General features: G+C 37.1%; 1 protein-coding gene and 1 pseudogene across 2 annotated transcripts; both read right to left on the bottom strand.

The window, feature by feature from the left end:
* Positions 1–955: 955 nt before the first annotated feature.
* LOC310735797 (hydroxycarboxylic acid receptor 2-like) lies at positions 956–2,209 on the bottom strand (the record flags this gene model as incomplete). The annotated part of the gene is made up of 1 exon (XM_083558888.1): positions 956–2,209. The coding sequence occupies one exon, from the start codon at positions 2,207–2,209 to the stop codon at positions 1,274–1,276; it is 936 nt and encodes a 311-aa protein (XP_083415014.1). The 3' UTR covers positions 956–1,273.
* Positions 2,210–9,849: 7,640 nt separating this feature from the next.
* LOC310735220 (hydroxycarboxylic acid receptor 2 pseudogene) lies at positions 9,850–11,801 on the bottom strand (annotated as a pseudogene). Its single transcript has one exon. The product of its transcript is annotated as a hydroxycarboxylic acid receptor 2 pseudogene (transcript).
* Between the last annotated feature and the right edge of the window lie 2,463 nt (positions 11,802–14,264).

Here is a 14,264-nt window from a genome sequence, read left to right as displayed (position 1 = left end):
TTTAATCATTTATTTGATATATTAATTGTTGCCTACATTTACAAAAAGCATCAAAGATGACAGCAAAAAGTATTAATATCCAGTTTAAATGACATTAGTTTCCCTGCCCTAATTTGTTCTGTTTTCCTGCCCCTGCACCCCTACCCTATTAACAAAGGAATTTCTTATAATGAAGCTTCATCCCATTTTTGCCAAAGCATGTTATCTCAGGCAACACAATAATTAGTCAGACGACGCTGCTGCTCAAAAATGTTCAATATTTTGTGCGTGTACCCATTGCCACTTTGGTCCCAATGTAGCACAGTCCAATGCAGTCTGCAGTTTGCTGTTTAAAATACTGTATAATATATGCATTATTATATGCTGTAATGTTCAATTCAACTTTGATTTTTTTAATCAAATATATTTTTCATTAGAAAACATGCTATAGCTAATGCACAACATTATTAATTTAATAACCTGCATTCGATAACCTATAAAATACTCTTAACGTATTTATTTGCTGCACATTTACATGAACATATGTTTGAATTTTTTTGAATACCCCAGGTTTCTATCAATCACCTCGTGCGGCAGAATTAATTCATGTATTATAGTCCATCATGTACTGAATTGCACAATGCTAAATAAATATGATACAATTAAAAACAAAGATCATTGGTCTATGCAGCACAAATATACACATTTTATTGATCTTATATAATACATTTAAAACAGGATTAATTAAAGAAACATTATACCTAAACACTGAAGATGAAATAACTAAATAATTACAATTACTATACCATCAGAACTGTTTGAATTGTTCTATAAAGCAAAAATGTTATGTTTTCACTTGATGTCATCACAGGTGTGTGGTTGAGGGGCTTACTTTAGCTTACTTTTAATTCAATACCACCTTTAAAATGTAAATGAACGTCTTATTTTTGAATATTTTTGAATTTCCCCTGGAAAGATTACATGACAAATATGCAAACTGTCTCACTGATGCGATGAGACACTTTGCAAGTCACTATGAGTCCAGATGTCATATAATGCTGAAATAATAATGCCCAGTGTTCATTTATAGTATTAAGTGCAGTATTTTACAGAGTTAGTGCTACAACCACCTGTGTTGTATTGCTAGAAAAATGCTAAATAATAGTACAATGTTGAAACTGTTGGCTATAGATTTCTTACAGGAATATTACCTCATTTATATAGTACTTTTATTATTCTGTAATAACAGCACTGTTTTTTGCTTAAATTGTTACTGTAGCCACATTGATGTTCATCATGCTATGTCTTTTTTTTGTTGTGTAAGTCTTCTCAAAACTCTCTGTATGATACCTCCGAATGCAGGAGTGGAAAAGTAGTAAACCAGAGGATTTAGCGTACTGTTAAAATAGGTAAAGCAAACTGATATGTAAAATGCCAAATTTGCCTCACTGAAGTATGAACACTCAGTGTACCAGGCATTGAGGACCCATACAGCGACGCGTGAGGCAGTGCTTGGAAAGAAACAGATGAGGAAGACCATGGCAACAACAAAAATGAACTGAACAGCCTTTTTGACCTTGCCTGTAGTGTCCATCGTCTTGGTTTTTAGCTGCCATGTAATGCAGGCAGTGCAAAAGATGATGATACCACCTGGCACACAGAACTGAATCACATAGAAAGCATTGTACCAGATTGACAGTGGGCTATTGCCAAGGCATATGTTAAAACTCTCACACTGGGTGTGACTCCCGACCTTGAAAAAGTGTGGCGAGGCTAACAACTGAGTTGTCATTATTAAATCCATTGCCCATAGGCCTGCAGAGACCCACATCGTGTACTTTAGGTTCAACCGATTTATACGATGAAGTGGATGTACAATCTTCAAGTAGCGGTCCACAGCCACAGCGGTAAGAAAGAAGATGCTGGCGGTCCTGTTGGTTGCCACGAGGAAAAGCAGGATACGGCAAAAGGCATCTCCGAAAATCCAGTCCTGGCCTCTGATGTAGTAGTCGGCTCTGAATGGCAATAAGAAGAGCACCATTGAGTCAGCCACAGCCAGGTTTGCCAGGTAGATAGAGTTTGGCTTCCAGGTCTCCACATAGAATAAGAACACACAGATGGCCAGAATATTCCCTGTGAGGCCAAAAACGAACTCCATGATAAGTATAGGGGGTAGGATTTTGTCTAAAACAGGGGACTCAAAAGCACAACAAATCGAGGAGTTCAACATATTGGAAGAACTGATACAAAATGGAACTGTTTTTTTTCTACCCTGCTGTTTTATTCTACATAATAGGCAAATAAGTAGATGCCATAGGCAAATATGTTGGTGATGAAAATGTCCAACTTCATGCCACCCACCACCCCTATTATGCTTTATAAATGGCAAAGACACAGCGCCCTATGGAATGCAACTTGATTTTAAGTTCCATTAGTGAAACATAGTGAATGCACATTGAATTAATGTGAAAATAAAGCAGTTATATCAAACTTATATTAAAAATTTACACATTTTCTAATTATTTATTAAATCTCATCTGAAAAAAAAGAAAAAGAAAAACCATGTCTTTGCCCAAAGAGATACAAGTGTTCACCCAAAACAGTGGGCGCACATTCCAGAAGAGATTCAGGAAATAAATAGATAAATGCTTATGTAACTGCAGGAGCACAGGAGATAAATATATACAATATATATTACAGTGAGGAAAATAAGTATTTGAACACCCTGCTATTTTGCAAGTTCTTCCACTTAGAAATCATGGAGGGGTCTGAAATTGTCATCGTAGGTGCATGTCCACTGTGAGAGATATAATTTTTAAAAAAAATCCAGAAATCACAATGTATGATTTTTTTAACTATTTATTTGTATGATACAGCTGCAAATAAGTATTTGAACACCTGAGAAAGTCAATGTTAATATTTGGTACAGTAGCCTTTGTTTGCAATTACAGAGGTCAAACGTTTCCTGTAGTTTTTCACCAGGTTTGCACACACTGCAGGAGGGATTTTAGCCCACTCCTCCACACAGATCTTCTCTAGATCAGTCAGGTTTCTGGCCTGTCGCTGAGAAACACGGAGTTTGAGCTCCCTCCAAAGATTCTCTATTGGGTTTAGGTCTGGAGACTGGCTAGGCCACGCCAGAACCTTGATATGCTTCTTACAGAGCCACTCCTTGGTTATCCTGGCTGTGTGCTTCGGGTCATTGTCATGTTGGAAGACCCAGCCTCGACCCATCTTCAATGCTCTAAATGAGGGAAGGAGGTTGTTCCCCAAAATCTCGCAATACATGGCCCCGGTCATCCTCTCCTTAATACAGTGCAGTCGCCCTGTCCCATGTGCAGAAAAACAGCCCCAAAGCATGAAGCATGAGGGGATGGTGTTCTTGGGATGGTCCTCATCATTCTTCTTCCTCCAAACACGTTTAGTGGAATTATGACCCAAAAGTTCTATTTTGGTCTCATCTGACCACATGACTTTCTCCCATGACTCCTCTGGATCATCCAAATGGTCAATGGCAAATTTAAGACGTGCCTGGACATGTGCTGGTTTAAGCAGGGGAACCTTTCATGCCATGCATGATTTCAAACCATGACGTCTTAGTGTATTACCAACAGTAACCTTGGAAACGGATGTCCCAGCTCTTTTCAGGTCATTGACCAGCTCCTCCCGTGCAGTTCTGGGCTGATTTCTCACCTTCCTTAGGATCATTGAGACCCCACGAGGTGAGATCTTTCATGGAGCCCCAGTCCGAGGGAGAATGACAGCCATGTTTAGCTTCTTCCATTTTCTAAAGATTGCTCCAACAGTGGACCTTTTTTCACCAAGCTGCTTGGCAATTTCCCCGTAGCCCTTTCCAGCCTTGTGGAGGTGTACAATTTTGTCTCTAGTGTCTTTGGACAGCTCTTTGGTCTTGGCCATGTTAGTAGTTGGATTCTTACTGATTGTATGGGGTGGACAGGTGTCTTTATGCAGCTAACGACCTAAATAAGGTGCATCTAATTTAGGATAATAAATGTAGTGGAGGTGGACATTTTAAAGGCAGACTAACAGGTCTTTGAGGGTCAGAATTCTAGCTGATAGACAGGTGTTCAAATACTTATTTGCAGCTGTATCATACAAAAAAATAGTTTAAAAATCATATATTGTGATTTCTGGATTTTTTTTTTTTTAGATTATGTCTCTCACAGTGGACATGCACCTACGATGACAATTTTAGACCCTTCCATGATTTCTAAGTGGGAAAACTTGCAAAAAAGCAGGGTGTTCAAATACTTATTTTCCTCACTGTATATACTTTCAGCTTGCCATCTATTCATACAGAAATATCTAGTTTTAAATTTGTCACAGTCATATTTTGTGTATATTTTTTTTTTTCATTTCTAATTGATAACAACCACACAGACATCTTGAAGCTTAACCACTGACACATGTTGCAAATTATATTTAGCTGTAAATCTTAATTTACATTGCTTCAGTAGCTTTGCGCGTACGAGTGTTTACTTACATTAGAATTAACATTAATAATACATGACTTAAAAATCAATTCAACAGCTAAAAACAGAAACTATAAATAAGATGTGTTGGACAAGGTAGCTGATCTTTGTAGTATCTAAGTCCTCCAGTCTGGAGTTTGAGACTCATATTTTATCTAATAGAAGACCACAGATCTGAGTAAATTTGCATATTCATTAAGAACTTGATTTGTTTTGGAAAAGTCAAATCTGAAGTCTAATCTTCAAAATCAGCTTCTTATACTTAATATTTTATTTAATCCTGGAAGGAAACTGAAAAAACTGTAGAAAACCATTTTTTTTGTTTGCCGGCCCAAAGAAGTGCAGAATGTAGCAAACTGTGCACTTCTCCTATTAGTGTTTTTGAACAGTAATTCCAAATTATCTGCTCTTGAAAAAAACACTCTTGATGTCATCCAAATGAGGATGGGTTCCCCTTTTGAGTCTGGTTCCTCTCAATGTTTCTTCCTCATAACATCTAAGGGAGTTTTTTTTTTTTGCCAGAGTCGCCATGGCTGCTCATCAGGGATAAATGCACACCATTCACCTTAACTGTTAATTTCTGTAAAGCTGCTTTAAAACAATGTCTGTTGTGAAAAGCGCTATAGAAATAAACTTGACTTGACTTGAAAAAGTGTTTGTGTCCTGATTTCTTATTTGTTTGCATGTTTGTCACACTTTAATGTTTCAGATCATCAAACTACTTTAAATATTAGTAAAAGATAACACAAGTGAACACAACATGCATGTTTTTAAATGAAGGTTTTTATTATTGAGGGAAAACAAAATCCAAAACTACATGGCCCTGTGTGAAAAACTGTCTCCTTTTGTCCTCTTTTTGGAAGGTGTGTGTCCCATTACGTCTGGTGTAAAAGTAACACCACATTTCAGAAGAAGAACATCATACCAACAGTAAAATATGGTGGTGGTATTGTGATGGTCTGGGGCTCTGTTGCTGCTTCAGGACCTGGAAGACTTTCTGTCATAAATGGAACCATGAATTCTGCTGTTTACCAAAAAGTCCTGAAGGAGAATGTCCGGCCATCTGTTCGGGACCTCAAGCTGAAGTGAAATTGGGTTCTGCCGCAGGACAATGATCCAAATCACCCCAGCAATTCCACCTCCAAATGGCTGAAGAAAACCAAAATGAAGACTTTGGAGTAGCCTAGTCAAAGTCCTGAAATGAATCCTATTAAGCTGCTGTGACATGACCTTAAAAAATCGGTTCATGCTCGAAAACCATCCAATGTGGCTGAATTACAACAATTCTGCATAGATGAGTAGACCAAAATTCCTCTACAGTGCTGTAACAGACTCATTGCAAGTTATCGAAAACGCTTGTTGCAATTGTTGCTGCTAAAGGGTGGCCCAACCAGTTATTCGGTTTAGGGGCAAACACTTTTTCACACAGGGCCATGTAGTGGATTTTGTTTACCCTCAATATAAAAACCTTCATTTAAAAACTGCATGTTGTGTTCACTTGTGTTATCTTTTACTGTTTTCTTTTGGCTTCTCCCATCAGGGGTCGCCACAGCGGATCCTCCGCATGTTTGATTTGGCACATATTTTTACGCTGGATGCCCTTCCTAACGCAACCCTCCCCAATTTATCCGGGCTTGGGACTGGCACTGAAAGTGGCTGGGGTTGCTATCTTTTACTAATATTTAAAATATTTTGATGATCTAAAACATTGTGTGACAAACATGCAAAAAAAAAAAAGAAACCAGGAAGGGGGCAAACACTTTTTCACGCCACTATATAATAAACCATGTTTCTTTCACTCCCTGTTCTCCCACTCCTCTCTTTCTCTCTCTCTGTCAATTTGCATATGCTCCTAGGCACCAGTCATCCTGTGACTTATTTCCAAACCTGCCTAATTCATCCTGATGTCTTGCCTCTAGATGGAGTTCTCTTCAATCTGAGACTACTCGTTGCAGCTAAGGATGGCTCCACATAACCAGCCTTAGAATTCATGAGGTAACTGTTGAGGGTTAAACTAAAAAAACTATGAAGATGGATTTGCACTGTAAATATTATAAACAGTCTATCACAGTTGGTTAGGAATGCAATTGTCATGAATAGTTTTGCTTTTAATAGTCCATTAGTAAACAGTTTTTACAGATAACATCAACGATGATGGAACTATAATGAATAGACATTCAGTATTATTCAGTTGAGTTTACTTAAGTTGACTGTGAGTGGAAAGCTGATGTAAGTGCAGATACATTTTATTTGTTGTGGAAATATACAAAATAAAGCAAGACAGAGAACCGTGAAAATACTCAAGGTATGAAAAGCCAAATGATGTGACGTGACAGTGCAGTGGGCTGTGTGAAACATAGTCCCTGTCCATAATTCTGATAATGAGGTAGAATAACTTTACAGTTTGACACATCTTATACAATGATATATGGGCATGTCTGCAAACTTACAGTATAATTGAATGACTCCACTGCTTATAAGTGACAACTCAAGCCTTAATATTTCCACATTTTTATTTGAATTATTCATCATATAGTGTGGTCTGTACCTTTCTTAATGCTACGGTCTACTAACCTAATTAGCAAAGGAAATTATTGGGTTAGAAGTAATGTTTGCTGTACTGTGAGGAGCTGACATATTGAAGGTGAAGTTTTGGTATGAGCTTTCATTCAGGGTCATGTCTGGGTTTGAAAAGGCAAGTTTTAAGTCTGATCTTTAAAATGAACTATTCGTATTTGATATCTTATTTATTTAAAGTGAAATTTAATCATACTTAAAACTCAAGAATTTGAACGCAAATAGTGTCAAATTACATTGTCAGTATTTCAAATAGCAGAGAAGTACTAAACTATAAATACTTTAGTTATAACAGATCATCAATTACAAAGTTTTATAAATGAATTCATTTATTTCCACATAAAAATCGTCAATTTATATTGTAGATCCTTTACCTACCTGCTTTTTCAAACAGATAATTCCAGAATTAATTTAACCTATCATAAATATAATAAACTCTTCCATCAGCATTGGTTATGTACCTAAATGCTTCAAGGTGGCAGTTACTAACCCTCTAGTTACAAAAGCTAAATTTAACCCTTGTCAGCTGTCCAAATATAAGCCATTATCTAACCTCCCCTTTATCTCCAAGATTCTAAAAAAGGTTTAGCACAGTAGTTATGCTCACACCTGCTTAGGAATAGCATTTATGAAATGTATCAGTCAGGATTTAGGTCTTATTTTAGCACAGAGACAGCACTGGTTAAAGTGGTAAATGACCTGCTATTGGCCTCTGATCAGGGCTGTGTCTTCTTGCTTGTGTTGCTTGATCTTAGTGCAGGTTTTGACACCATTGATCATAACATTCTAATTGTTAGACTAGAAAACGTTGTTGGAATAAAGGGAACAGCTCTGTCCTTGCTTAGGTCTTATTTGACTGATCGCAATCAGTTTGTAAATGTAAATGGTAAATTCTTTACTCTCTCTGAGGTAAAGTTTGGTGTTTCACAAGAATCTAACTTAGGCCCAATGCTTTTCTCTTTATATATTCTGCCTCTAGGTGAAATTATACGTAAACATGGTATTTGTCAAGCTAGGATCAAGAGTCGGAAACCAGAATACAATCAATAAGCTTTATTTTCCTTAGTACACGAGACAGGAGCTTTAACAGAAGCACAAACCAGAAAATGGGTAGAATCCGTAGCATAGGAAGTCCAGGAATGATCTCTAGTGCAAACTGTAGATTTGACGGTAAACGAGTGGGAAAGGGGGCCTTATAAAGGGGAGTGTAGATTGGAGACAGGTGTAGGTGATTAGTAGGAAGGCTGAGTGCTTGATTACAAAATACTATACTGACGTATAAAGTACTGATTGGTCTCACGCTACAGTTTTTGAGCCAACTTTTGATAAATTATTATCCACCACGCCTATTAAGATCAAAAGGTGCAGTCTATTTGTTGGTACCTAAAATAATGAAGACTACAGCAGGGGCCAGAGCTTTCTCTTACAAAGCCCCACAGTTATGGAACAGTCTGCTAATTAGTATTCGGGACTCAGACACAGTCTCAGTGTTTAAGTCTAGACTGAAAACACTAATTTAGTCAAGCCTATTGTCAGTAGTTCTAATGTCTTAGGTCTTCCTCTATAGAGTCCCAACTCATACCTTGATCACACTGTACATGTAGTCTTCTACTTACGATGGAGCTACGTTATGATGACCCCATCGTAAGTCAAATAAATTGTAAGTCGAAGATGTTGTGACAGTGACAGCCTGTGACAGCCTGATATATAATTTTTATTTAATTTTTTTTAAACTGATGGCTTTCCTCTTCTTTTTTTCACTACTAGCAGGAAACAAACTTGGCGCTTGGAAGACATGCCTTTATCATTAAAATTGCTGTTTGAAACTGTTTGAAACAGAAAAAATACAGACTCAGACAACTTTACTAAATCGACTGCTAGCGAGAGTGGGGCATCTCACAGGGTGAGAGATACGCTCATCCCAGCTGCGCGTCCAACATAACGTACATTGTACGCTGCTGCCTGTTGGGCAAAATGTTTTATATTTTTACAATTTTGTCGTATCGCTCTCGTCATCGGAAAATCAGAAAATCGTCGAATCATCGTAATTTGGGGACCATCTCTATAGTGTCCTTAAACACTTAAACAATGAAAATGCTTAACAATCTTTATTTTCTCTCTTTCTGTCACCCCTCTTCTCTCTCTCTCTCTCTCTCTCTCTCTCTCTCTCTCTCTCTCTCTCTCTCGATCTCTCTCTCTTAGATCCTGATGCCCTACCTCTGGATGGAGACCACTTTGTGCAGCTGGGAATTGTTCAACATCTACAGCTTAAGCCACTAAGCAACTCAAGAACTTTAAGGACTGATTCAGAATGTAATTAATATCAACAATTTATACAGTTGCTCAGGACCTATAAGCACCTATTACTACACCTATTTACGCACCTATTATTACACACCTCTACAATGTAACTGCAATGAATGGAAATTCGGTGCCACCCAGATGAGGATGGGTTCCCCGTTTGAGTCTGGTTTCTTTCAAGGTTTCTTCCTCATTCATTCTCATGGAGTTTTGCCTTGCCACAGTTGTTACTGGCTCTCTCACCAGGGTTAAACAATTATAATGAAATAACTGATACTAAATAAACTTACACATTCTTTTATATAACTTTATTACCGCTTTATCTGTGTAAAGCTACTTTAAGGCAATATACATTGTACAAATAAAATTATATACTATTATTATAATAATACAAATAAAATTTAATTTAATTGAAATATATATATATATATATATATATATATTTTTTTATTAACCAAATTGAATGATTTTTTGTAAAAATCATGGGGAAAATGTGCACTGTTTTCCAACTGATATAGTACAATTCAATATTTCAATTAATTCGATACACAAAATTAAATCTGGAGTAGTCAGGTTTTAATATTCATTTTAATAGCTTTTCGATAACTACCAAAGAACAAATCATTATTTAATTCCAATTAAGATATATATTTTAAAATATCAGCATAATAGGTCTATACGATCAAAGACTAACTTCTGTTTCATCTTTTATAGTACTGAGGCCAATAAATATTCCACCATGAACAATGTTTTATTTCCAGAACGCACACACCCAGACACACACAGATTACCAACCAGAGACTTGCTTCACATCTGGAGGGGACCACAGTCATTAATATTTTAAAGGCTATTTCATAAGACAGTAGAAGATCTTTACCAATAAATTGTCAATTACATATGAAAACACTTTTTTTGTTATATTATTTATATTGTTAATTATACATATTAATTATATATAATTATATTTAGAAACCTATGTTTTTCAGACTTTTTTGTTTATTTGTTTTATTATCCAAAAACTCTTAAAGGAACAAAGTGTATTGGCATGTACAAATATATTGTAGATTTGCTGCACATTTGGACGGAATATTTATACTATCATTAAGATTGATATAGGTGGCAAGATTTTGAAACTGTTTCATTGATTCTAAGCTTGGCATAAAGTCTGACAATTTTGTAAGTCAATATGAATTCAGATGTTACATGATGCTGGTAGCATGCAGTATTTCATTGTACCACTAATGTAGCATTTTAAAATGTTTTTAACAATTGTTCCGCTCTTTAACAGTACAGTACTAGAAGCTTTAAGGTTATTAAGCATGTTTCTCTTTAGGCAAACTTAACTATGAAAAGCTGCCATATATCATAATTTCAGTCATCACTAGAACAATATGCACTTATCAGGTAACAACATTTTTTACATATTTTGCCAAGACCTACATTTACATTCATGAAATTTAGCAGATGCCCTACTTTATTCACTTGTTACTGTAGACACACTGCTTTTCCCTGAATCCGCTTCTTCTTTTTGCCCTGTGAGTCTCCTGAAAAATTTCTGTATGATCCCACTGAATGCTGGCGTGGAAAAGTAATAAACCAGTGGGTTGAGCACACTGTTGAAATAAGTAAAGCAGACTGAAGTATAAAAAGCCAGATTTGCCTCACTGAAGTGTGAACACTCTTGGTACCAGGCCTTCAGGACCCAAACAGCGACACGTGAGGCAGTGCTTGGAAAGAAGCAGATGAGGAAAACCATGGCGACAACAAAAATGAACTGGACGGCTCTCTTGATCTTGCCTGTGGTGTCCATTGTCTTGGTTTTCAGTTGCCATGTAATGCAGGCAGTGCAAAAGATGATGATTCCACCTGGCACACAGAACTGGATCAAATAGAAGGAATTGTGCCAGATTGACAGCGGACTGTTGTCCAAGCATATGTTAAAGCTCTCACACTGGATGCGGCTGCCCACCATGAAAAAGTGCGGAGAGCCCAGCAAGTATGTCGTCATAACTATAATCATCGCCCAGAGGCCTGCAGAAACCCACATGGCATAGCTCAGCTTCATCCGATTTATGCGATGTAGTGGGTGCACAATCTTCAGGTAGCGGTCTACAGCCACAGCAGTGAGGAAAAAGATTCCAGCAGCCCTGTTAGCTGCAAGTAGGAAGAGCAGGATGCGGCAAAAAGCATCTCCAAAGATCCAGTCCTGGCCCCTGCGGTAGTAGTCGGCTCTGAATAGCAGGCAGAACAATACCATTGAATCAGCCACAGCCAGATGTGCCAGATAGATAGAGTTTGGCTTCCAGCTCTCCATATGGAGAGCAAACATGCTGAGGGCCAAAACATTTCCTGTGAGGCCAAAAATGAATTCTATATAAAGTATAGGGGGGAGGAATTGGTGTAAGATTTGGGACTGAAAAGCACAACAAACTGAGGAGTTTGACATGTTGGCAGAACTGATGCAAATGGACATAGGGACACTTACCCCCACAGTGCTATTTTATTCTACAGCCATAGGCAAATAACTAGGTGAACAAAAACGTCAAACAACTTGCCACTGTGTAGTCACATGATATTGTAAAAATGATTATGAGAAAGACACTATTCACTGTGGCACCCAATGCAACACACTTTCTTAGCACACACACACACACACACACACACACACACACACACACACACACACACACACACACACACTATACAATAAACACTAACAATAAATATACACTATACGATATACAATAGAATGCAATAAAATGCACACTTCTGGGATGGCTTCCCAATAGATTTCTGACTGTGAACCACACCTTTATGAACAGTTGAGCACAGTGGCAGTGTTAAGTAGAGTGAACAGAAATCTTAATGCTACAGAAAACAAAGACATTCTGGAGAACTGTGCACTTACACCTTTGTGGCATGACATGAAAATTATTTAATTTATAGTAAAATAAGATTTGTTGAATGAGATATGGTAACTCCACTGATGAGGTAGGTAACTTTTGTAGTTTGACACTCGTGTCCTCCACTCGTGTCTGTGGAAGACCACAGACATGGGTATACAGTATTTGTGTATTCATAATATGATGGCTCAATTCTCTATTAATGACAACCCAAGCAAAAATATTTCCCCATTTTTATTTGAATTCTTTATATAATGTGGTTAACACCTTCCCTAATGCTACGGTCGACTTAACTAATTAGCAAATGAAATTATGTGGCTGTAACAATGTCTGATGTCTTGTGAGGAGCTGACAAAAAGATTATATTTTGTCAGCTAATTTTTTTATATATACATACAGTGCATTTGGAAAATATTCAGACAACCATCACTTTTTATGTTGCAGCCTGAAACTACAACTACATCTCATTAATCTATACTCATACATACACCCCATGATGATAAACTAACAACAGAATTCTGGAAATGTTAGTAATTTAAAAAAAAAAACCAATAACTTAAATATCATGTACATAAGTATTCAGACCCTTCAATCAGTATTTAAGTTAATCAATTACAGCCTTTAGTCTTTTTGGGTATGACACAACAAACTTTGCACACCTAGACTGTGGGATATTCAGCCATTCATCATGGGCAGAATCAAGAATCAAGATGGGTCAGGTTGAATCAGAGCTGCAGTGATGGTGACCAGAGAGTCACATCTCTTTTTAAGGTCCTTCTTCCCCAAATGCTAAGTGTGATGGGGGTGACCAGCTCTTGGAAGAGTCCAGAGGCACCTGAGCTAATTTTCATGTGTTGTTACAAAGGGTCTGATTTGTTTTTTCTAAATAATTGGTCGACATTTCTAGACTTTTAATCACTAAACATTTGTTTCACTAATGCGCCAAGTCTCAAATCAAGAACCAAAATCCACCATGAAGCAATATCTGGCTATTAAAACCGTCTGTGTGGAAACATAGTAAACGTTCAGTTAGGTGTCCTGATAATTAACATAATTTAAAACACCATAATTACTTTAATACATTTTCAATATTATTTTGTCATCATGCTCTTTGTTGAGTATGGTTTTACTAATAATATACACACAATTAGATAAAGCATCCATAATATGTTATACATTTATTTTTATTTTGGGTAAATTTTATATTTACAAATGTAGATTTACGAACAGCCAACAAAACAGATGCAATTTGCAATTTGTTTAACATTTTCATATTAAAAGATTGGGTAACGGTGCTTACAGGTTTATTTTTTTTAATTTTTTTATATACAATTACATACTGCAATATTATGCATGCATGCGTCTAATTCAATGATATAATGATAGGTATACACCACCTTGTATATTATTATTATTATTATTATTATTATTATTATTATTGTTATTATTATTAATAATAATAATAATAATAATAATAATCTTCTTCTTCTTCTTCTTTCGGCTGCTCCCATTAGGGGTCGCCACAGCGGATCATCCGTCTCCATACCACCCTGTCCTCTATATCTGCCTCTTTTACACCAACTACCTGCATGTCTTCCCTCACCACATCCATGAACCTCCTCCTTGGCCTTCCTCTTTTCCTCCTACCTGGTGGCTCCATCTTTAGCATTTTTCTACCAATATAATTCATGTCCCTTCTCTGCACATGTCCAAACCATCTCAATCTCGCCTCCCTCACCTTGTCACCAAAACATCCTACATGTGCTGTCCCTCTAATAAACTCATTTCTAATCTTGTCCATCTTTGTCACTCCCAACGAAAACCTCAACATCTTCAGCTCTGCTACCTCCAGCTCCACCTCCTGTCTTTTACTCAATGCCACTGTCTCTAATCCATACAACATCACAGGTCTCACCACAGTCCTATAAACTTTCCCTTTCATTCTTGCAGATACTCTTCTATCACAAATCACTCCTGTCACTCTTCTCCACCCACTCCACCATGCCTGCAC

The sequence above is a fragment of the Silurus aristotelis genome (assembly GCF_946808225.1).
Source record: "Silurus aristotelis genome assembly, chromosome: 13".
Classification (NCBI taxonomy): domain Eukaryota; kingdom Metazoa; phylum Chordata; class Actinopteri; order Siluriformes; family Siluridae; genus Silurus; species Silurus aristotelis.
This window is presented reverse-complemented; position numbering and strand designations above follow the sequence as displayed.